General features: G+C 57.8%; 4 protein-coding genes across 5 annotated transcripts; 1 reads left to right on the forward strand and 3 right to left on the reverse strand.

Moving 5' to 3' along the window:
• Positions 1-545: 545 nt before the first annotated feature.
• On the reverse strand, positions 546-8,108 carry UAP1 (UDP-N-acetylglucosamine pyrophosphorylase 1). 2 transcript variants are annotated; one of them, XM_088524399.1, is made up of 10 exons: positions 7,699-8,108; positions 7,418-7,622; positions 6,660-6,835; positions 6,075-6,247; positions 4,797-4,990; positions 4,267-4,410; positions 3,597-3,785; positions 3,014-3,061; positions 907-973; positions 546-645 (listed from the first exon to the last, which is right to left on the reverse strand). In XM_088524399.1, exons 1-10 carry the CDS (start codon positions 8,030-8,032, stop codon positions 553-555), a joined length of 1,623 nt encoding a protein of 540 aa, XP_088380525.1. In that variant the 5' UTR covers positions 8,033-8,108; the 3' UTR covers positions 546-552. The 2 variants fall into 2 exon arrangements, with proteins under 2 accessions (XP_088380525.1, XP_088380526.1); XM_088524400.1 differs by lacking the exon at positions 3,014-3,061 and having other exon boundaries at positions 7,699-8,106.
• Positions 8,109-10,482: 2,374 nt separating this feature from the next.
• Positions 10,483-19,875, reverse strand: UHMK1 (U2AF homology motif kinase 1). The gene is made up of 8 exons (XM_088524401.1): positions 19,587-19,875; positions 18,898-19,190; positions 16,209-16,400; positions 15,901-15,995; positions 15,341-15,417; positions 12,477-12,575; positions 11,424-11,512; positions 10,483-10,932 (listed from the first exon to the last, which is right to left on the reverse strand). The coding sequence occupies exons 1-8, from the start codon at positions 19,867-19,869 to the stop codon at positions 10,786-10,788; spliced, it is 1,275 nt and encodes a 424-aa protein (XP_088380527.1). The 5' UTR covers positions 19,870-19,875; the 3' UTR covers positions 10,483-10,785.
• A 546-nt stretch (positions 19,876-20,421) lies between these two features.
• On the reverse strand, positions 20,422-21,345 carry CUNH1orf226 (chromosome unknown C1orf226 homolog). The gene is made up of 4 exons (XM_088524549.1): positions 21,322-21,345; positions 21,180-21,195; positions 20,871-21,093; positions 20,422-20,797 (listed from the first exon to the last, which is right to left on the reverse strand). The coding sequence occupies exons 1-4, from the start codon at positions 21,343-21,345 to the stop codon at positions 20,422-20,424; spliced, it is 639 nt and encodes a 212-aa protein (XP_088380675.1).
• Positions 21,344-22,026, forward strand: SPATA46 (spermatogenesis associated 46). Its single transcript, XM_088524550.1, has 2 exons — positions 21,344-21,440; positions 21,536-22,026. The coding sequence occupies exons 1-2, from the start codon at positions 21,344-21,346 to the stop codon at positions 22,024-22,026; spliced, it is 588 nt and encodes a 195-aa protein (XP_088380676.1).
• The last annotated feature ends 53 nt before the right edge of the window (positions 22,027-22,079 follow it).

Here is a 22,079-nt window from a genome sequence, read left to right on the forward strand (position 1 = left end):
CTGCTGTGCACTTGGAGCAGAACCAAGCAGACCCCTGAGGAAGGTCCCCAGCACCAAACACCACCAGACAACAGGCAGGAGAAACTCGGAGGTTTAATTGGGTTCTTCCAGTTGTGCAAGGTACAAAGGATGACCAAAAAGGGGAGGACACAGGCAATGATACGGACCCCATTAAAAAAAATAGTTGTGTGTATCTGAGAAAAATAAAAATTCAAGATTAACCCCAGCCCCGTACCGTAAAAATCTTCTGCATGTACAATGACTATTACTATATACACGTTTAAAAATAAAAGCTCGTAGCCTGACGTGCGATTAGCAGCACCACAGTGGTGCTTTGTGGCAGGGGAACCCATAAAGTGTTTGCTTTTTTAAATTAACACATAAATAGAAGCACTCAACATGCCAAGGCCCAAGTGGATTACATCCTCCTCTGCACACCAGTTCGAAGCGAGCAGGGCCAGCCCCTACCCGTTACAGCTAGAACCTTCATGTGTCCGAATTCACAGTCCATGAGCAGAGACGGATGGCCGGCGCATGGGGCCACCCCGACCACTACAGCCCGTTCTTCACCAGCTCGTGGATCCCGTTCTCGTCGATTATTAAAGGTGCACGAAACTCCCGGTCCTTCACGTACTTTTCCAGGTCCTAACGGGGCAAGAAGGGGCTTGTTAGGAAGCTGATGGCTGCTCATCCATGGTCAGCAGGCACCAGAAAGCCCTCCTGTGGTGGAGGCTCTGGGTACGCTAGCCCAGCTCTGCTGTGGGAAACTTCCCCATGAATTTGGGCTACGCTTTTGCCCCTGACCATCCTCCTACCCTGGGGGTATGGGAAGTCCAAGCAGGCCGTGTGTGCCATGGGCCAGCTGGGTCTGCAAACTCACAAGAGCTCTGGAGAGCCAACACTTACTTCTCCTCCATAGGAGATGAGGGGAGAAATCTCACACTGGATGGGCAGGTCCGTCGCATCCTTCAGACTGCAAAAAGAGGAGTCGCACACGTTACTCATCCTGCGCCAGGGCACGCGGGCCAGGGCCCGGAGACGTCGCAGACTGCGGCGCGCGCCGGGTCGCGCAGACCCACCACCGCGGAGCTCCCCAGGTTAGTGAAGCCCCTCACGTGCCCCGCGTGGCCACTAGCTACAGTTTAGATAAGGACAGCAGCTGGCGGGAAAGAGAGTTTTGGATGGGGCTTCTCCGTGGATGGATCAGCATCCCATACTGTGAAGCCAGGGCCAACCCTCCTGCGGGTGTCAGCACCACCTCCTCCTCCTGCCTCTCAGTTCACAAGCACCAGTCGGATGCAAGTCTGAGCTGGGGATGAAAACACAGACCCCCACCAGGGCTGCCCTGCTCCAGGCCTGGGGAGGGCCCCGCTCGCCTCCCCCATCCAGCCACGCACGAGACTGGCCCAGCAGGAACAGTGCCACCAAGTCCTCACAGCCGCGAGCACAGAGGAGCCTACGGCAACCACCGCAGCAGCCCAGGTGCCCCCTGGCATCTGCTGGGCATCGCAGCCAAGCTCAGCTCCCTGCGGCCCAAGCCTGTCCTCGCTGCCACGCGTCAGGTCAGCTGCCAGTCCAAGCTGCGAGTAAATACAACCTCTTAGCTCACCTATTCTAATCTAGTTTTGCACTTACGTTTTCCTTAGTCTGACTCACTGCAAGACTGTAAGAAAAGTGCTGCCATAACCACAATCTACACAAAAGCTAGTGTGACAGCTTACTTACACGTGACAGCAGTCACGGTCTGAACTAAAACTCAAGAATCCAAGGGCACGCATCAAAAAGACGAAGACGTGACTGCTCCTCTTCCAAGGGGAAGATAACAAGCTTTCTTATTCTCCAACTCCCCGATGTGCCTAGAAGCCTAGCCAGCCGTTCCCGTGTCCATGGGGGAATGTGCAGTGGGTACAGAGGTTGTTTTAACGCTTTGTCAACTTTAGGTTCCAACCAGAACTGGGTTTGTGGTCTGGATCTTCAAAACTTAATACCTGAAGTCACACAAAAAATAGCTGGTGGCCTATGCAGAGGGTTACACCAGAGCCTGCTCGACCTTTCCGTGATGATTTGATCCCATTTCAGGACGCAGCCTGTTGGCTGGCAGCAGCAGGAGACAACAGCCGCTTCCAGCTAAGGGCCCGGGTGGGATCGGCGCGGGCAGCGCTGGCTCCGGCAGCGGCGTGACGAACGCAGCGCTGCCGTGACTGCTGAATCCGGGAAGAAGGGAAACTCCGGCGCTGTTTCACAACCGCGTCCTGCCCCGGCGGCGCCGCGGGGAGCCGTCTCCACCGGCAGCAGGCTGCTGCCATCCGGCGCGTTGTGCGCAGGGAGACGTCACCGCCGCCCCCGGGGCTGCCCGGAGCCACCGGCCCAGCGCGCTCTGAGCTCAGGGAGGGGGCGGCCAGCGCAGGCACCGCCGAACACCCCATCGGAGCCGGGCTCTAGCCACGCTGCAGCAAAACGACCGCCGAACAGTTACGGGAGCTGCAAACCCGTAAGCAGCTCCACGGAGGCACCGTGAGCCCTGCAGGGCAGAGCATCACCCTCTGCTTTACATCCCACAAGCTCAAAGGCCCTGTGTAACCTCGAGCCCACGTGCTGGACACGGACCCAATGGCTCCGTGCCTGGTGTTCCTGGTGTACCCTCCAGGCTCTGCGCTCCCCACGTCGCTACTCCACACACGCAGAAGGAGAGCAGCTCGAGCCGGGCCCTACAGTCTCTGCCGCCCCAACGTCTCGGCACAAACCCCTTCCAGTTCTGCTGCACGGTCCGTCCAAGCCTCCGCAGAAAGGGGTGTGGGAATTAGCAGACGCTGCACATCCCCGCTACCGTGAGAAGCGGCATCTCCAGGGCCCTCCAGCAAGGCATGCCCCGCTCCCCGCATGCACCCGGGAGCCGCCAGCCGTCCCGTCAGCGCCTGCCGGAGCGGGGAGCAGCCCGCGCAGCCCGGGGCCGGCAGCGCCCAAGCGCAGCCCCACCACCATGCACTGCAGCCCGGCTGCCCTGGATAGTTACTTGTCCTCCACATCAGCTGCGGTGGCATCTGACCTTCCGTTTGTGACACTACGTGGGAATAAACAAGCGTTAACAAGGACGGGAGTAAAACGGGGCAGAGGAACACGTGTGGGGCGTGCTGTTCTCCGGCCCCGCTTCGGAGGCGGTAGAAAAGCTCCGCGTGGAGGGATGTCACAAGCCCAGCCTGGCTGCTGCACAAGTCTGGTAGCACAGGGGGGTTTAAGAAGCTGTGTCCTCCAAGCCTGACTGTGCAAAGGAGTCCTGCAGTTCCCAGGGGCTGACATGAGGAAAGCTGCTGCATCCCCAAGGGAGCACAGCGCTCCGGGCATGGCGCAGGCTGCCACGGGAAGGGGCGCCTGCCCCATGGCTTCAGGCAACGCTGGAACAACGTTTTAGGAGCATGGAAGGGCTGGGGACTGCCTAACATTTTATACCCAGCCCAGACATAACACACAAGGTTCTCCTGCCCGGGGAGAGCAGCTCACCGCGCTTACCCCAAGCAGGGGGGCAGGATCCAAGCTGGCAGCCGTAACCCCTAGGAAGGGGAATGGCTGCATGGGGAACAGCAGGGCCAGCTGCTTACCGAGGGATGGCAGGGATGCGTGTGCCGTTTTCATCCACGAAATGCCCCCCTGCGTTGAGAACCCAGCGGTGATGCAGAGACATCAAGGCATGTCGGGCTGTGGTGGGATTGTCCTTCCCGTTCTGGCTGTCTGCATTCTTCAGAGGAGAAAACTCATCCTCACGCAGGACTTCATACACTACAAACTTTCTGGAAGCAAGTGAGTGAGGCACGGGAAGGTCAGGTTTGAAAACACGCCTGCTTTGGCCCTTTTGCTTTGGCTTCTCTGCTACCAGGCCGGGGGAGCCAGGGCCATGGACCCACCAGTGGACCCAGGTGACCCCAGAGGAGGCTGGCACAGGGGGCACTGAACAGGGCATGGAGACCATGACACACAAGCATAGCAGGTACTGGAGTGTCCTCCAAAGCACAGATCAAACAGCCCCATCGCTCAACTTCTCCAGCTGCCAGAAGAGGCCACCGTTTAGAGCACAGAGGTGATACAGGTTAATATCCCTGGGGCCCGGGAGCTACGGCCAAAAAGCAGTGAGTGACAATCCCGCAGAGCAAGAGGCACACAGCTACTGCTCCTCCTGCTCACACCCCCACGCACATCATCCACTACTGCTGGACAGCACAGGGGCTCTGAGCCCACCTTGACCCCAGGAGGCCTCCTGAGTAAAGCACATACTTGGAAAACTGGAAGATGTCAAAAACAAACTTTTCCATCTTGATCCCATTGGGCTTCTCAGGTTGGATGAGCTGCCCAGTAGCGATGTCCACGTGGGGGATCTTCTTCTCAGCTACGTGGTGCTTCAGCTGCGGCTCGTAAGTGCTGCGAGGCCAAGAAAGAGCCGTCACTGCCACGGCCGCGCGGGCGCTTCTCCAGCTCGGAGCAGGGAGGCAGCTCTGCCCCCACACCCCCGCGCACGCCTCTCATCCCCGCGGCAGCCAGACCGCAACGAGCCGGCACCACACAGCCAGGCATGGGCCGGGAAAACCTCATGTCCAGGCAGGGATGGAGCGCAGGGACAGGGGTCAGGCCACGGCGGCAGCTGCAAGGGCAGGGGACAGACACGAGACACAGAGCAGAGCACATGGCCTTCATCCCAGCACACACATCCCACAAACAGCTGGAGCTTAAAGCAGCAGAGAGCACGGCGCGGGCGCGAGCGCTGCTCCAGCCCCGGCCTCCTCCGCGAGCAGCCGCCGGGCCCGTACTTGACCACGTCTTTGAGGAAGGCCGTGCTGAAGTAGTGGTTGGCAATGTTGCCCGCGTTGAAGAGCAGCCGCCCGTCCGGGCCCCGCTTCTGCGCGGTGGCCAGGGAGATCTCGCTGTACTCCACCACCTGGTAGACGCCGTCCACCCGGCACACCACGCCGACCGGCTCCGTGGGGTTGGTCTTCTCCACCACCTGGCCAAGGGAAGCACAGTCAGCAAAAGGCAGGTATTTGGCTACCACGACCTAGCAGAAAGCAGGACAAGGGGAGGCCAAGGGGTGCTGCAGTCCACCCTGCTGCGGCCACTGGAGGTGGAGACACAGCAGGACAGGCAGACAGGCCCTGGCACACACAGGCAGCGCGGGCACGATCCCGCAGCCGCGGCGCAGGAGAGGCCTTGGCTATTCCTGGCGCTGAGCGCACACGTGAACAGCCAACCTGCTGCACAGCACTAGCAGGCGGCCGCTGCCTCAGTGGAGCTGTCACCCGCAGGGCTCCTTTCCATCCTATGCTAGCCCTAAAGCAGCCTGTGGAGATTCTCCATCCTCCTCCTCACACCCGACCCCCCACTCCGACCCCTCTTAGCAGGGGCAGGCACCTCCTGCCAGTCCAGCTGTGAACGCCCTCAGCCGTCGCAGGGAGGCCGGGCTTTCTCGGCTTAATGGTTTACTTTCTCCTCCGTTCGCCTGGGCCACAAGGAGGAACTACTTTCCCTCTCCGCAGCTTGCTCAGGGAGGGCTCCAAGGCCGGCGAGCCCTGTCACCTGTTTGTCAGGGCTCTTCCCCATGCAGGCGCCAAGCCCAGCCCAGCCCAGCGCAAACACAAGCACACAGCCCCTTTCACTGTTGATCTAAACCTGAAGAAAAACTTCGGGTGTGCAAGGTACACGCGAGACCAAGGGCTGGGCGCAACATCAGGAGGCAGCTGCACCCTCTGCATCTTGGTCAGAGGTCCAGCACGTCACAGCCAGGGACATCTCACCGCCTGCAGAAGTGCCCTGGGTACCAGAGCTGCCCAGACACCAGGCCTAGTGCTGGCTAAACAGCACCTGAGCTCCAGCACCAGTCTGCACGCAGTGCTACATTTCCCCTTCTTTCTAGCCCCCCTCCCCATGGGGCTCTAGGCTTTCTCGCTCTCTAGCCCTAGCCTTTGACTCCAGTAGATTGGCCAAGGAAAGGCCAGGAAAGCTGGTTCAAGCAGCAGGACGGATCCCCCGTGGTACAGAGAGGCCACGTGGCTGCTCGGGGTGGAAGCTGCTGCCCGCCGGCCCCGACAAACCTTGGCCCCACAGTCGGCTCCCTTCTCCAGGCAGAAGCCAACGAACGCGGGGTCGGCCACCTTCACCAGGATGTTGTCCACGCAGTACACGTGCACGCTCTGCACGCCCCTCCGCTCCATGTCGTCCACGAGGCCCTGCGCACCCAGGGCCCGGTACAGGCCCCCGTTGCCATCTGGGAGGAGGAGAGCGTCAGGGCCACAGCAACACCTGCTTATCCCATCCCCATCCCATCCATCCAGAGCCACGCAGCTCCTCCATGGGGCCAGGGCTCCGGGAAGCTGTTGTCCCCACTGCTCTCTGTCTTGTAGGGCACCTTGCAGCCCGCGGCCTCCAAGAGCCAGGACACACTGTGAAAAGCTGCTTTGCAGCAGGCTCAAGCACCCCAGTCCCTTTGGGGGCCTGAGCTCACTGACGCAGCAGCCAAGCTAGTAAAAAGGGCTGGCTTTTAGGGTAGGAAAGCTGAAGCTAGTAGAAAAGGGGCTGTTTGCTGAGCTGCAGGCCAGGGCAGTGAGATGTCACCGTGGCAGATGAGCTCAAAGGCATCTCACCCCACGCATCCTTAGTGGCAGTTCTTGGTCACAGACCTGGTGCCATGGAGATCTTGCCCTTTTCTTCCAGAAGAATTTTCCCATCAAATCCCATAGCTGGTAACATCCCTTGCTGGAAGAAGATCACGTTTTCTTTCTTCAAGCCAAAGTACCGGTGCTTCAGGAAGAATTCCTTGGTGGACTCCATGGTGCGGCCGCTTGTCATGATGTACCTGCCAGCACAGAGGAGCCCCAGTCCTCAGCAGGGCCTGGGCAGGGTCCAACAGCCCAAGAGCGCCAAGAACTTCAGCCCACACAGGGCGGGCTCCGCCGCCGCCTTCCCCTTCTCCCCCAGGGTCTCGGAGGAGCCGACCCTCAGCAGATCCACCCATCTGGCAGCCAGAAGGTCCCAGCCCTTCCCAGAACCCCATCCCCACCCTGCCCTCCCTCGTGCAGCTGCAGTACGTGTCCATGTGCTGGGAACTCCCCGCGTGACGCAGGCTGCCCGAGCGCGGCGCTCGCGGCGGCGCCTGGGGACCGGCGCTCCCCACCCCTCCCCGACAGCTGCTCCAAGGAGGCAGCACAGGGATCCGCACAGCTGGACACAGGGCCGGACCCACCGACTCTGCTGGGATCTCGACGCACCAACGGCCGCAGGGCTCTTGCCAGGGCCTCCACCAACCCCACAAACCCTCGACCCGCCAACGAGCGGGGTCTTGGCCCACGCCAAGTGGGTCTGTGCCAACACGGACCCGCCACCCCACGCCGTCTCGGCCCACCGAAGCTGCTCGCCCCACGGCACGAGGCGCCCTTACCAGGGGATGGCGCAGGGGGTGCCGTGCCGCTCCTGGGCCAGGCGCTGCAGCCGCCGCAGCCGCTGCGCCTGCAGCTCGAAGAGGGTCTTGCGCGAGGGCAGCCCCACGTCGCACATGCCCTTGGGGTAGGGGACGCCGAGGCGCGTGCCCTGCCCGCCGGCCAGCAGCAGCGCGGCCACGCGGCTGCCCGCCACCTCCGCCAGCCCTGCGGGGAGCGCACGCGTGGGGCCGCCGCGCCGGGGACACCGCCGGTACCGGGCGGCCCCGCCCGCAGCACCTACCGCGTTGCTCCCAGCGCGGCAGGAGGCCGCGGTCGCGGGAGGCGCTGCCCAGCACGTCCCGCGGCACCGGCTCCATGCGCGCGTCGGGCCCCGCCGCCGCCTCGCTGCCGCCGCCGTGGTGCTGCGCGCGGGCGCGGCGGAAGAAGCGGTTGAGCTCCGGCACGTCCATGGCGCGCAGCTCCGCCGCCAGCGCCCGCCGCGCCTCGCCGCCCAGCTCCGGCCAGAAGCGCAGCACGTGGCCCTGCCCGCCCGCCTCCAGCCGCTGCCGCAGCTCGGGCTCGGGCTCGGGCTCCGTGCGCGGCTCCGGGCCCCCCGGTGCCGCCGCGCCCGCCATCCCCACCCGGCACCCGCACCGTCTGCGCCGCCGCGCCCCCACCGCGCCCCTCTTATACCCCCCGGTGCCGCGCCTCAGCCAATGGGAGGCGGTGGCGGCACGGCCCGCGCCCTCATTGGCTGCGCCCGGCACGGAGGCCGAGGCAACGTCACAGAGGCCGCCGCCCGCCCGCCCAATCCGCGCGAGGGGGACGTGGCAGCCCTCCGCGGCGCGGCCAATGGGAGCGGCCGCCGGCGGGGAGGGAGGGGCTGCAGCGGCGAGTGCTATGGCAACGCGCGCCACGTCAGCGCCCAGCTGGCTCCGCCCCCGGCCCTGGCCCCGCCCCCCGGCCCCGCCCCCCGGCCCGTGCGGCGCGCGGCTCGCGGGCAGGAGGGATCGGGATGGGGCAGGATCGGGGGGAAGAAGCAGCAGGATGGGGGGATCCCCCCAGCCCCACATCCCACGCGGGTCCCACAGAGGCCAGCGCGCACACGTTATGGTGAAGCGTCCTTTATTAACTGACACATGGCCACGCGCGTGGGGGCACAAGGGGCACGAGGCCGCAGGAAGCTGCGCGTCCCGGGCCCGTCACGCGCACGGGACACGCACATCGGTGTCTTCAACTCGTGCCAGGAGCCGGGAAATAGAACAAAATAAAATAACAGGTAAAACCAGCAGCCTTGGCCAGCTCGCAGCCCGAGAAGCGTGTCCGAGCAGCAGCTCCACGTCTGCTCCCTCGTGCAGGGGAGCTCGCGCTGCACCCAGCCTGTTTGATGTTACTAACATGATGGAATTGAACACACGCACTTCTGAACCTGGCTGCTTTTATCACAGGCCCTGCCTGCCAGAGACAGCAGCAACTGGGGGCTGACACAGCAGGCAATATTTACCAGTAGCTAGAATACTTAAAGCAATTTAAATGCTTTTTCACACGCACACACAAAAATCCTCATCTGATTGATTATCCAGTTCTTCCCAGACGTTCATGGTGCTTCGCTACAAGGACAGCCAAATTAAAGGCAAATGAATCCCAAACCCCATCTCTGCGAGGCTGCTGTACAGCAGTGTACACCCAAGTACTATCACTCTGCAAAGAGTCTCATCAGCAAATCACAAATCTTAAAAGCTCATTTGAGATTTTTTTTTCTGTGGAAAGTTTACCACCTCACAGCTATAGAAAGAAAAAAGAAATAAAATAAAATCATTGGTCCTTCCTGGGAAAGTTTGGGAAGGGCTGGAGCAAACAGGACTTCACGCCAGCAGAGAGAACTCAGACTCGTGTCACGTTACACAGCGCGCACTGGGCGAAAACCAAGAGGGATTTACGCGGGATCCCAGCCAGCCCAGCAGCAGCAGGTGCGGGGTGCTGACTGCAAGGGGACTCCGCTGTTAGCCCAGGAATTCAGCGGGAGATCGGCATTCACGTGGCTCTGTGCCTGCCGCGCTCTCCGGTCACTAACGCGGGCACAGCCACCCGGCCACCTCCTGCTCTCTGCGGTGGGAAGGACCCTCTGTCCCTGTGGGGAAGCCCTGGGAGCAGGGGGTGGCTCTGGCACGACACAGCTCTCAGTTTCTCGCCCCAGAAGCACGTGGCTGTTGCCCACGGTGCTGCCAGACTAGCGACCGAGCCCTGTCCGTGCAGGATCTCGGGTTGCCCCAGGCCCTTTGTGTAAGCTACCAAGGACCAAAAGTGTCAGTGCTTCTCAGCTACAACAACTGTAACGGGTTAACGCAAAACCAAAATGCACAACACAGAAAAGCCAAGCGTGGAGCCTACAGCAGACAAAGGTTGGTTCTCCCTTAGAAGACTTGCAGGAGTCCTGCTGGAGACACGACCCATACTGCGTGCTCTAGCACTCCTTTCCAAAAGCATCACCTAAAGACACTTAAATACTACAGATCATTTGGCATCAGAAGTGTGAGCATCAGTGCCAGCACAGGGTACAAACTGGAAAGATAATTCCACATGGCAAGAGTTTTCACATCCCTTGAGGCTACAAAGTGCTACCGCGTCCCTTGGGACCGAGGCTGGCACTGCTCTGAGCAGTGACTGGCACACGCACGAGCTCAGCTCACCGCAGGCACCTTCAGCCACCCTCACACACGAGCCCAGCGTGTCGTCTATGCCAGGTGCGACGTGCGGCTCTTCTCAGGTCACGAGTCGGTGACAAAGCATCTCTGTAGGCCCGGCAGATCTCACTTCACGGCTGCTCTTTGTGACTTGAAGGCTCAAAGACTTCCTGATCTGCCTCAGGGAGGATGCTGCTTCTGCTTCTTTATACACCACAGACACCCCTAAAGCCAGGAAAGCATTCCTTTTGCTCCCCACTGGAGGAGAGCACGGGTACTGTACGGCAGGTGGAAAGTTTACATCAAGCTATCTCGTGCCCAAAGGGTGAAAAAAAGCAATTTCTTGGGCCAAATTGTGAAACTGTCTCTATTCAGTCTTTTAAAAGTGCCCGTCAAGGTCCGCTCTGCCCCCAAGGCCCCTGTAGTCACTACTCTGGTCACCTGAGCACCTGCCGAGGGCAGGCAAAGCCACACATCTCATGTAAACAAGCAAGCACAACACACACAAGCACACGCCTAAAGCCATCCAGGCCTCCTCTGCACATCACAAAGCAGCAGTAAAGATTTCAAAGCCCATTTTAGTCCTTTGCATCTCTCCTTTACAGATGACTTAAAAGCAGGGCTAGGAAGCTCTTTGTACATTCAACTGTAAAACACGACGTGAGGAAGAGGAGCGAGACAACTCTCCTGATTGTTGCTACTGCCTACAGCAAGTTTTGGTACAGATATCCTCTCTTATAGGCACTCAGTGGGTAAAACGTAGCCACAACAAACTTGCCATCAAAAATCTTGCCAGTCAGCATTTTTTGGGCAGCTTTGGAATCACCAGCGTTTGCATATTCAACAAAGACCTGGAAGAGAGAGAGGAGAAACTGCACTTGCTCTGCAGGGTGCCTTCCGCTCCCTGCCGCTTCCGCGCCGCTCCGAGAAACGGCTTCTCATCAAGTCTTTTCCCTCTACCCATGGTTGAGCACAGAAACGTGGAGCTAAAAAAGGAAGCAGCTGTGCCTCTGGAGTGGAATTTTGCCTCTTGTTCCCCGTTCCTAGAGGGAGCGCACTTGGAAAGATGGGGGAAAATACGCTGATGCTCTACATCCTTCACATTTCCTGTCCTACCCACTGTTTGCTCCTCTTCTCTCTCCCAGCCCAACTCCTCTTCTAATACTCTTTGTGGTCCTTCCAGGTTAGGGAGCCTTATGCATGCAGAAATGAACCCATACTCTCTCAAAGTAAGCAGCTATACCTAGTACTGTCATCATCCAGGAAATTTAAGCAGAGAAGCTGTGCTGGGACACATGCAGTGATTATGGGAATCCAGAGCCTCTTCCCTCCGCTCACTTACTTGGCCTTTACCAGGATTCTCCTTTGGAATAAGCAAGGAAACCACCGGACCATATTTCTGACACTCCTCTCTTATGTCTTCCAGGATATCTGAGGAAAGAGCAAGCAGCTGGTTCTTTAACTTTGCAAACTGGGATGAGTTAAGAAGGAAAGTGGTGCCAGATGAACCATTCAACAACATTTAGTCAACATATATATTTCTTCCTCCCTCACAGTTTAAGGTAAATAATTCAGAGACTTCTCAGAGAAACCGGCACTCTTAAACAGCCAAACCACAAGACAAAGTATCCAACCTGAGGCCCAGGAACACACACCTGCAGGACACTGAATCCTTCTGAGAATGGGGCTTGGAGCACATGGCCAGTGATTTTCCTTGCACACACAAACCTTGGCCTTCCAGAAGCTAAAACATTCAAACACTCAGTATTTGTTAGCTTTTTTTATGGAGGGTCATGGAGCTTGGAGGAGGGGAACCAAAGTAGCTGCTACAAACCTTTCCTTGTGTGAGCAGAACTCAAACTTCTAAACTCATATCCCCAGAGAAAGCTCCGTAGCTTTTGCCACTTACTTGGGTTTGAGAGCAAGCAGAAATGCAAGTTCACAAACAGGCCTTGCCACCTATCACATACAGCTCTGCTACAGCTGAAGAGCTCGAGCAAGCTGAGCTCTTTGTCAGGATCTTGGATAAGCTCATTAGCAAAGGAGGATTCCTGCTGTTGGGCTCAACAAGGTTCTGGCCATATCCAGCAGAAGCCAAGAGCCACAAATACATAAGGTCTGTGGGCATTTAACCAAAGGAAAAAAAAAAAAGAAATGAAACTGTTTTTTAAAAAAACCTTGGATTCCTCCAGCGACTCACTACAAATCATCTCCCATCTTTTAGCTCCAGTCTATCCTCTGTTGACACAGCTCACCCACCTCGGCTAAGAAACTCCTTGCTTGATCTCCTTACACCTATTCTTGCTCCTTCACTTGCTCTCATATCCTCAATTCCAAACGAAACATAGTTTTTCAGACAACATAGTTACATGGGAATTTCATAGCAAAAACCAACCTTCATACTCTTCTTCACTCTGTAGAGAAGCATCACTTAGAATATTCAGCAGCCTTAGCACAGGTGTTGGGAGCATCACCAGATCTTCAATGTGAGGAGCTGTTGGACACCCACAAAATTAGAAGAAAAAAGAAAGAAATCAGAGGTGATTTTAACATATACAGCTGCTTACTGTTCTTCACAGCACAGTTTTTCTTCTCTCTACTATTACTTGTGCTTACAGCTTTTACTCACTCTGTTTCCAACAGATTGTTTTTCACTGAAATTCTCCCAAAAGAGTCACTGCACTTGCAATAATACAAAGGACAACACCTGAAAATCAAAGCTACAAAGCTAGCTGCAATTGAGATTGGAATTATGACTACTTAGCTCAGATTTAGAGGCATCAGTCGATGGTTAAGATAGCTGAACAATCTGCCCCTTTTATATGGGGATCCAAGGAGATGAGAGGGGAATTACTTGCAGTAACAGGAGAAACAGGCTGCAGAGATTCCTACCTCGGAGGTACCACACAAGCTGGTAACAGGCTGACCAGCTTCCGTGTCTCTAGTTCCTAAGCTGCACTAGGGCACACGCCTCAGCTGTCTCTAGGATGTCTCCTAGTTGCTGCCTAAATGCCATGGAAAGCAAGAGTCCCCTCCACAATCTTACTTTAGCCTGCTGTTTCGAAGATCACCATGTTATTCGGGCAGAGAGAAAAGGAAAACCAATTTAACAACTTAAGGCCACATTATAGTACAGGGCATGGCCACAAGAGGGAGGCAGATAAGCAGTGAGCCTGTGAACAACTTTCCATGAGCAGAAATAAAGTCTGTGGCCATGGGTCCTGCTCTCACACAACTGGGAATAATGCTGCATACATCCTACTGAGGCACTGAGGAACAGTCCAGGAGGGCAGATCAGTTCCAAATTACAAGAATTTATTTGGAGAGAAGATGCGAGGCTTCTAGAAACCCAAAGTAGCAAGGTAGATGGTGTCACTTCTCCAAGAATAAAAGCCTGATTTCACATTCTGGAGAGGGACCAGCAGACCAGTCGTGGTTTTTATTTGTTAGCCAGTACCATAGCGGGAAGCTACAAGAGCAGAACATGATACCAGTACCTTGTGGTTCTCATATCTGAAGTTCTTCTTGACATTTCATGCTCACGGATTGCTCCCTTAAGGCAAACACATGCAATCCACAATCCCAAATCCAGCTTCAGGGACAAAGCTCGAGGCAGGAAGGTAAAAATCACGACGGAGACATTTTAACTCCATAGAGCAACTAAATACTGTGCATAAGGCCAAACAACTTTTTTTTTTTTTTTTTTTTTGGTAAAGCTGGAAGACTCCTTATGAAAAACCTGGAGGGTGAAGGGCCTTATCAGTGTAGCCTACAGCAGAGAGTGCTCAGGGCTTGCTCTTTTGGAAATGGTGTCACATTCAGATAAGCAGGCACGTCCCAGCTGCAAGCAAACACTCTCACCCATTCTTCCACAGTTCTGCCGGCAACTAAGAGACAACATCAGAAGAACAGGAGATTGAAAGAACAACCTAACTGTTGCCTCAGTCTTATCACGGGCCCTTTCTATTTAAGTCTGCCTTTCATTTCACATGTCCTTTTTTCAAGGAAGGGAGATAAACAGACCCTTAGTACTTAAAACTATTTGTTTTTCCTGCAACCAAGTGAGAAACATTTCCTGCAATTCCCCTCTGTCCTAGGAGGTGCTTCTGCCCCACGTCTCTGCTTCTGCTCTGAAGTTCCTAGTGGTATTGACCACATCTGGAAAGCCACGATTTGGCTGTAAACGACAGGGAAAACCATCCTCAGCCGTCTCCATTCTAAACACACTGACTGTGCCCAAGTGAAAAGTGATGGCAGGGATCGTTTTCTGACTTCTTAGGAAAGAAACAGCAAATGCTTCTTTGTGCAGACAAGCTGATGGCACCAAGTTTGGCAAAGAAGAGAACCAGAATAGAACCAGTACCTAAGAAAACCTGCAGTTGTTGTATAAAGCTGTCCATCCAAGCAGCTTCTAGTACAAACAGGTACAGTCAGAGGCTGTGTGTTTAAAACCAGACCAGGGAGCACTGCCTGCCCACTGCTCCCCGTGCTCTAAAGCAGTATTGGCTGCAGGGTTCATGGAAGGTGACTTTGATTACAACAGCCCCAGTTTCTCAGATGCAGTTTCCCTACAGAAGGAAACAGGGACAAGTTTGTTATCTTTGCTTAATAAATAGGGATGTCAGCATCTTGATGCAGCCTCAGAAGAGGCAACAGCTAACGCTCACTGCAAGGTGCGTCAAGCAGCTAATGAAAAGCACGGCTGAGATTCAAGAGAGAACCCTAGTACAGCTCAGAGCTGGATGCCCTAAGCATTGATTTATGCAGCAGGAGAACTCTTCACGGCTGTTCTTGAAAGCCCACGAGCTCTGGAGCATGTTACTGTGTTCCCTTTGAAACAAAAAACCAGGAGGGACATAAGGCTAAGGAGGGTCATCCCAGTCCATATTTGGGGATAATGTGCAACTCGTGTGGGGAACCTTGGCAAAACACTATCACTTTCTTCAGTGACATCAGAGGGACTGCAAGGGTTTGTGACTTGCCACGTCACAGGCCTTGACCTCTAAGTCCCTGCAAAACTAGGCTAGCACCCCCTTTGCCAGAGCCCAAAACGGCCACCAGCACCATGATAACAACCTGGCATTGCTGAGCCTGCCGAAGCAATGGCAGCTTCAGATGCCACCACAAGAGACACTGAGAGCACCTGGTGCTGCAGCAGGGCTGGCGAGTGCCACAGGGCACACGAGAGCAGCCAAGGGGGCAGAACCCAACACACCCCAGTCCAAGAGCACCCCTGCACTGCCTGCGCGCAGGCCTTACCGAAGGGAATGCTGAAGAAGGGGCTGCACAGCGCCGTCTCGGCGGAGGCTCGCTGTCCTTGGTCACAATGAAGCATGCTGCAAGAGAAGGGACACTCGGGCACCTGCAAGCTCACAGCAGGCTGGAAGCCAGTACAGAAGAACTGCCCATTTTGGGGATGCTTATGATACAAGGAGAAGAGCCTTCAGCCCCAAGATATGAATATTGCTCACTCCCAAGCTTACAAAATGCACAAGTTGCAGCTCCACCCCTCCAGAACATGCAACCCCCGTCTCAGACGTGCACACAGACTCTCACGGACACGAGGACGCTCTGAGCCCCACACCTCTTTGCAAATGGGATTCAAGCTACTAAAATATGATGAGTGACATTCGCTCTGTGCCAAAACCAGAGGGGCTGAAGCATCCCTGCTAATGCTCCCATTTTTTATCAGCACAACAGCAGGGGGGATTTAGAAACCAGTGTGAACTGCGGGCTCCAAGTCATCAAAAGCAAGGCACAAGGCTTTCCAAGTATAAGAGTACAACATTAAGAAACACTTAGTAAATATTAGAAGGTACCTTTTGATAAGGTCTCTGAGGTGATAAGCTGGAATGGCTGAATTAACCACCCCTTCACTGGCAAAAATGCGATCTATGATGGCAGAACTGTTTGTCTGCAAAGAAAAAGCAGCAATGCTTAGTGAGGAAGGAAAATACTAGTGCAAAGCCTGTCATCATGTCCTGGTACTAGAGCCCTGCTCATCCACGTCAGAAAGTAATGCGTAACCCCCTTTTCCTGGGCACTACATCACACACTCAGGTTACCAACAGGATGCACAAGGACCTGTTTGGTGTAAGCACAAACACCAGCAGCAGCTCTCACTCACCTTCCATTCCTGAGATTGGACTGTATGTTTCAGTTTCATTCCTGAGAACATTTCCAGTAAAACGATTCCCAGACTCCACAGATCCACAGCAGAGGTGCACTCCGTTTCACTCTGGAGCCCTGCCTGTGCCAGGCAGTTCTGCAGTTCTGCCTCTGGAGCCCGATACCCGTCTGTTTGAATATATTTCACATCCTACAGGAGATAAAACAAACACAAGAGGTTAAATTTTCCAGACACAAGTTTTCCACTCCACCCTTAAATCAGCTTACAGGCCCTTCCAAAATGGGTCAGCTAAATACTATTGCCAAATTGCCAGGCAGCATTATACAGCCAGTCGTGTTAGACTGGCTTAGATCTTGCTAAACTGCTGGGCTGATGAGGAAAAAAAAACGCAGAACAGCCTAGACGATGAAACACCTCCCAGAAACACAGTAAGAACGTCACCAACATCCAGTCTGTCAGGAAGAAGGCATTGCTGGGAGGAGAGATGCCTAATACAAACCCTGAAGCTCACTGCAAGCTGGCCCATTAATCTAAGCGTGGAAGACTCTGGAAACGTCAGGGTGAGTGCTGAATACCTGCACTGTGCTCCCACATCAACAGGAGCACGAACAGCCTCGCCTGAACAGCGAGCGTCAGTAAGTGCCTGTGTTATTCAGCTACTGGTGCTCACAGGAAAAAAAATGGTAAAAGAACAAGGAAGGCATCTAAAACTCCGACAGGGAAATTACCAACGGCGTTTCCCATGCACCAATTTCCTCCCCTGCTTTGCAGTCAGCAGCACTGCAGCAATCAATAACTGCTTAGCTGCTGGGGCTGCAGAGAGCAAAACACCCCCACGCTGTCTGCTGAAAAGGAAACGGGTAAAGCACAAGCACAGAAGCGCTGGTTGGAAGGGCTGCTCCAAACAGCTCCAGCCCAACTGCCTGCTCCGAGCCAAAACGAGATCAGATGGGCTCCAGCACGGCCCGGCTGAGCCCTGCGGGCCTCCAGCGATGAACTGCGTGTCCCTTTATCACAGGGGTCTGTTTTAAAACACTGTAATGTGAATATGCGAGTCTGCTTCCTGGATAAAGCACAAGATCGGGAATCCCTTACCCTGGGAATATATGTAGACCAAAATGATCTGGTTCTTCGACTTCTACAAAAACATAGTTGCAGGCAACAGTGAGAAGCACTTTTCAAACTTAAAACCAACAAACACATTGCTCAGAAGGGTCCCTGCCCCATCAACAAACAGAGCAGTTAGACAACAATGAGCAGCGTGAACAGAGATGGAGGAAACACAGAAAGCACCCAAATTTCACTCCTACCACTGAGGTTTTGTGAGACATTTACATGGCCGAGACCTCTCCCTACATAAACCCGTCAAACAGTAACGGCAGGAACAGCTATGCAAGGAGAAGCTCTGTGCAGCTGCCACAAATGCCTGCAGTGTGGTCTGGGCTCAGATAAGGCGAGCGAGACAGGCAGGGTCAGAAGGTTCATCCGTCCAACCAGGATGTTCCTGAGAATGGGCAGAGGAAATCCAGCTTAAAGAGAGCCCGTGAGGAGGAACGGTAGAAGCAAATGAAACACAAGATCACCTGCTAAAGAGGAAACTCACAGAGCAATCAGCAACATACAGACGCAGAGAGAGAAAAAAAGTAAATATATATATATCTGCATTGGGCACAGGACACCAGGAGAGTGTTTTTTGCTGATAGCAAGAGATTACCAACACAAAATAGTGTTTGGCCAAAAATATGAGAGAATTGAACAACATTGAGAAGTCATTAAGAGGGACACATGTTAAAATCAGCTACCAAAGAATTCAGTGGCAGGCGCCCAGGCAATCCTCTAGCGCTCGCAGACCAGTGAGTTTTGCTGTCAATACCAGGTAAACCACAAGCAAAATATGAATTTAAAGCCTCTAGATGAGAAGCATCACCAGAGACAACCCAGAATACCTGCAAATAGAAATCGCAGCTTGTTCACTAGGCTCCTTACCATTCACCACCAGGTAAAGAGAGGCAAATTTGCTAAGAGACTCTCTGATCAAAAAGCTTCACTGATACCCGCCCCAGACTGCTGCTGCGGGAGAGGGAAGGATGAAAAGAAATTCTACCAAGCTGATCACTGAATCTCCTGAGGTTCCCTGTAGAAAGCTGAGCAAAGGCCATCAGAGAGAGTAAAAAGGGCAAGGACAAACCTCAAAAAGAAAGAGTGACAGTCTGAAAGGGGTCTGGAACCTCAGCAAAGAGAAATGGAGACAAGCCTTTGCCTGTTCTGTTCTGTGTGTGTAAAGAACGGACCTTACCTGAGCTCGGGTCAACAAAAAAGGGAAGCTGAAGAAGAGGGGATGGAACTACAGAGAAGAACAGGGACAGCACCAGATACTGGGCGTTACTAATTGAGGAGGCTGATGGTGAAGCCTCCGTGACTAACGTAATGGCTGGTATATCTGGAACCAAAGGCACACCAGGAGAATGCAAAAACAAGCTTCTGTTTTAAGGGCCAAACAGCATTTTAGCCTTCCAGGAAAGCCTTAATGTCAGCTCGGCTGCTATGCCTATCATGTGGATTCCTATGCTCCCATACACAGGAATGCCAGCTCAGATCTGACCCTTGCAAAACACCCCCTATCCCGATTTCCTCACAATCCGAGCTCTCCTCCCAACCAAGACTTCTGGAGCAGCATGTGCCAAACCTGATTCCCCTCTTTGAAGCTAAGTCCAAAGTCGATGAGCTTAAAACACTCCTCCTCGGCGCTCCACAGGATGTTGCGCGGCTTGAGGTCGGCGTGCACATAGCCCTTGTGGTGCAGGAAAGCCAGCGCCTCGAGGACGTCCCGGGCGCAGTGCTGGATCATCCACATGGAGCAGCCCTGGTTGCTGGAGTGCAGCAGCAGCTCGGACACGCTGACGTCCAGCAGCTCCAGGAGGAGACAGCGGGACGGGCCGTTGGCGGAGTAGTGGTTGGTGAACACGCCGTACAGCGTCACTGCGGTGAGAAGTGACACCGGTAACGCGCGAGGGCCACGGGCACCCGCATCCCGCCCCGCCACGGCCATCCCGAGGACTCCAAAGCTGCTGGAAGCAGCTCAGCTCGACACAGCGGGACAGGGGTTCTGCTCAGAGCACAGAACCACCCCTGGGACACAGGGAGCAGAGCGACACCCCGGGGAGATCCTCACAGACCGCGGGGAGGTGGTGGGGATCGGGCCCAGCTCTCCTGGGTTGTCCCTCCCTCTCCCCGCGTGGACACCCGAGCTCCACGGGCTCTGCAGGCTTCGGGAAGGGAGCACCGGGACGCCGCGGGAAGGGAGCAGCGGGACGCGGCGAGAGGAGGCCGCGAGGCCCGGAAGCGCCCGCGCCGGGGTGCGCGCGCGGCCGTTACCGATGTTGCGGTGGCCGCGGAGCTGCTCGAGCGCGGCGCGCTCCTTGCGGAAGCCGTACTCGGCGGCGTCGGCGGCGGGCGGGCGGGCGCCGGGGCGGCGCGCGGCGCCGGGCCGCGCCACGAACTCCTTGACGGCGCCGGGCGGGGCGCGCGGCTCCCCGCAGCAGCGCACCCGGTACACGGAGGCCGAGGAGCCGCTGCCCAGCGGCGCCTGCACCTCCCACAGCCGCCCCAGCGCCTCGAGCAGCAGCGGCGGCGCCGCGCCCCACGCGCACCCCGACATGGCGCCGCCGCCAGCGCCGCCGCCGCGGCCGCCCCTCACATCGCAGCCCGCGAGCGGCCGCCGCGCTCGCGCCCCGGCACCGCCGCCGGGCCCGGCCGCCGCCGCCGCGCGCCGGCCGCCATGACACCGGAAACGGCGCGGCCCGGCACGCCCGCTGGGACCCGCCTCCCCCTGGAGCACCGCCCCTCCGTGGAAGCCACGCCCCCCTCCGAGGAGAAACCACGCCCCTTCGAGGGGAAGCCACGCCCCTTAACGACAACCCCGCCTCTTTAAGTGGAAGTCACGCCCCCCTCCGCGCCCCAAAGGACACCCCGCCCCCCACCGAAAGGCCACGCCCCCCACCGCCTCTCAACAGAACAGGCTCCGCCCCTCAGGATGAAGGCTCCGCCCCCTCCCAACGGCCCCGCGCCCGCCATGGAGCCGCAGCTGCGCGTGCGCGCATAAAAAAGAGCCTTTATTGATGCAATCGGCCTCTTTCGCCCCAAAGCGCGCGTGGCCCCGGGCCGGCCCCTGCTGCTCCCCACGAGCAGCGCCCACCAGCGCCCCCGCGCGCTAGTCGAAGGCGAGCAGGTCGGGGTGCAGCCCCTCGGGCGCGTGGGCGGCGCTGCCCGCGGGCGGCGGGCGCTCGGCGGGCTTGTGCGTGCAGGGCGAGCTGCCTGCCGCCCGCTCGGCCCCGGGGCGCCCGCGCTCCTGAGCGCTCTTGTGGATGAGGTCGGGCACGGGCAGGGCGCCGGGCGCCGCGCCATCGCCCCGCTCTGCCGCCACGGGCACCTCCGCGGCGGCGCCAGGGGACGGCGATGCTGCCGCCTCGGGGGCGCCGGGCGGCGCGATGAGCATGTCCTGGGGCGTCTTGAGCGCCCGCGGCGCCCGCTTCTTGGCCGTGGCGGGCGGCGGGTCGAGCCGCGGCAGGGACTCCGTCGTCCCCGGCCTGTGAGCACATGGCGATAGGGATGAGGGGCATCCTGAGGTGCCCTGGGGTCCCCCAGCCCGCCCGCACTCACCCGTCCTCGTCAGGCGGCTGGCCCGGGCCCAGCGCGGCCGCGTTCACCTCCGTCACGGCGGCCGCCGGCTCCTTGCGCCGCAGCAGGTCCGTCACCTTGGCGCCCACGGCCTTGCCCAGGTTGCGCAGGTGCTGCCCGCCGGCCAGGCGCGACGCCGGCTCCGTGGCCGCCGCGGGCCGGCCGGGCCGTGCGGCGCCAGCGTTCTCAAACATGCTCTGGTCCACTGCGGGGCACAAGGGGGGGAGAGGTAGGTGAGGGGGGCTGCAGGGCGCCGCAGCCCCGCGCCGCACCGGCACCGCCAGCGCTTACCTGGCACCGAGAGCACCTGCGGGAGCGGTGGCGGGGGCAAGAGAGAGAGAGAAAGAGGGGGTTTATGGAGGGGGCGCAGCCCCCGGGCGGCCCCGCTGCCGCGTGGTGCCTTCCCGTGATGTCAGCGCCGAGGCGCCGGCACCGCGGCAGAACCCCAGCGCGCCATGGAGAGCTTCGCTCTGCTCTCCATCTCGGGAGCGCCCGTGCCCAGCGGCGCCCAGACGAGCAGCCCAGAGCCCCCCTGCGTGGCCGAGCTGCCAGGTGAGCCGGGACCCCGCTCCACAGCCTCCCTCGCGGTGTCCCGGCGGAGCCGCCAGTGCTTGCCAGGTGCTCACAGTCATCCCTTGCCCCCGCAGGCCCCGCGCCGGCAGAGCCGCCGGGCAGCGAGCTGCCAGCTCGCACCTGCATCGTCTACCGGCCCTGGTTCTCGCCCTACAGCTACTTCGTGTGCGCCACGGGGGCCGCGCGGTCCCCCGCGGGCGCCGTGGAGGGCCCCGACGAGCCCGACGACCTCTCGGAGGTGGTGTGCTCCTCCGCGTGCTCGCTGGAGGAGCCGCGCGCCGCCGAGGGCGCCCGGCCGCCGCGCGCCGCCGACGGGGCCTGGGGCAGCGTCACGGTGCAGGACATCGTGGCGGCCTCGCGCTGGCAGCTGGCGCCGCGGGACGGCTACAAGTGCGTGGCGTGCTGCCGCATCTTCCCCACGCTGTGCTCGCTCAAGAGCCACCTGCGCTACGGCGCGCGCGAGGGCTTCAGCTGCAGGGTGTTCTACCGCAAGCTCAAGGCGCTCTGGCAGCGGGAGCGCGCGGCGCAGGAGGCGCAGGAGGCGCAGGACCCACAGCCCCTCTGACCCGCCAGCCGGGCCCGGCCGCCACGCGAGGGCACTGCTGCCTCCCCAGTAAA

This window comes from Tinamus guttatus, unplaced genomic scaffold (assembly GCF_059628265.1).
Source record: "Tinamus guttatus ecotype Peru unplaced genomic scaffold, ASM5962826v1 Tinamus_guttatus_pri_ptg000211l, whole genome shotgun sequence".
Lineage (NCBI taxonomy): Eukaryota > Metazoa > Chordata > Aves > Tinamiformes > Tinamidae > Tinamus > Tinamus guttatus.

Excerpts from the sequence above, each read along its gene's own strand:
- UAP1 (XM_088524399.1), bottom strand. The coding sequence starts at position 8,032 with ATGGCGGGCGCGGCGGCACCGGGGGGCCCGGAGCCGCGCACGGAGCCC. Across the intron at positions 6,836-7,417 it reads ACCCCCTGCGCCATCCCCTG|GTACATCATGACAAGCGGCC; the intron begins GTAAGGGCGCCT and ends CTGTGCTGGCAG. Across the intron at positions 3,062-3,596 it reads CGCATCCCTGCCATCCCTCG|TGTCACAAACGGAAGGTCAG; the intron begins GTAAGCAGCTGG and ends ATTCCCACGTAG.
- UHMK1 (XM_088524401.1), bottom strand. The coding sequence starts at position 19,869 with ATGTCGGGGTGCGCGTGGGGCGCGGCGCCGCCGCTGCTGCTCGAGGCG. Across the intron at positions 19,191-19,586 it reads CCGCGGCCACCGCAACATCG|TGACGCTGTACGGCGTGTTC; the intron begins GTAACGGCCGCG and ends TTCTCACCGCAG. Across the intron at positions 12,576-15,340 it reads CTTCTTCAGCATTCCCTTCG|CTCCTCACATTGAAGATCTG; the intron begins GTAAGGCCTGCG and ends GGTGTCCAACAG.
- CUNH1orf226 (XM_088524549.1), bottom strand. The coding sequence starts at position 21,345 with ATGGCGCGCTGGGGTTCTGCCGCG. Across the intron at positions 20,798-20,870 it reads CAGCCGCCTGACGAGGACGG|GCCGGGGACGACGGAGTCCC; the intron begins GTGAGTGCGGGC and ends ATGTGCTCACAG.
- SPATA46 (XM_088524550.1), top strand. The coding sequence starts at position 21,344 with ATGGAGAGCTTCGCTCTGCTCTCCATCTCGGGAGCGCCCGTGCCCAGC. Across the intron at positions 21,441-21,535 it reads CTGCGTGGCCGAGCTGCCAG|GCCCCGCGCCGGCAGAGCCG; the intron begins GTGAGCCGGGAC and ends TTGCCCCCGCAG.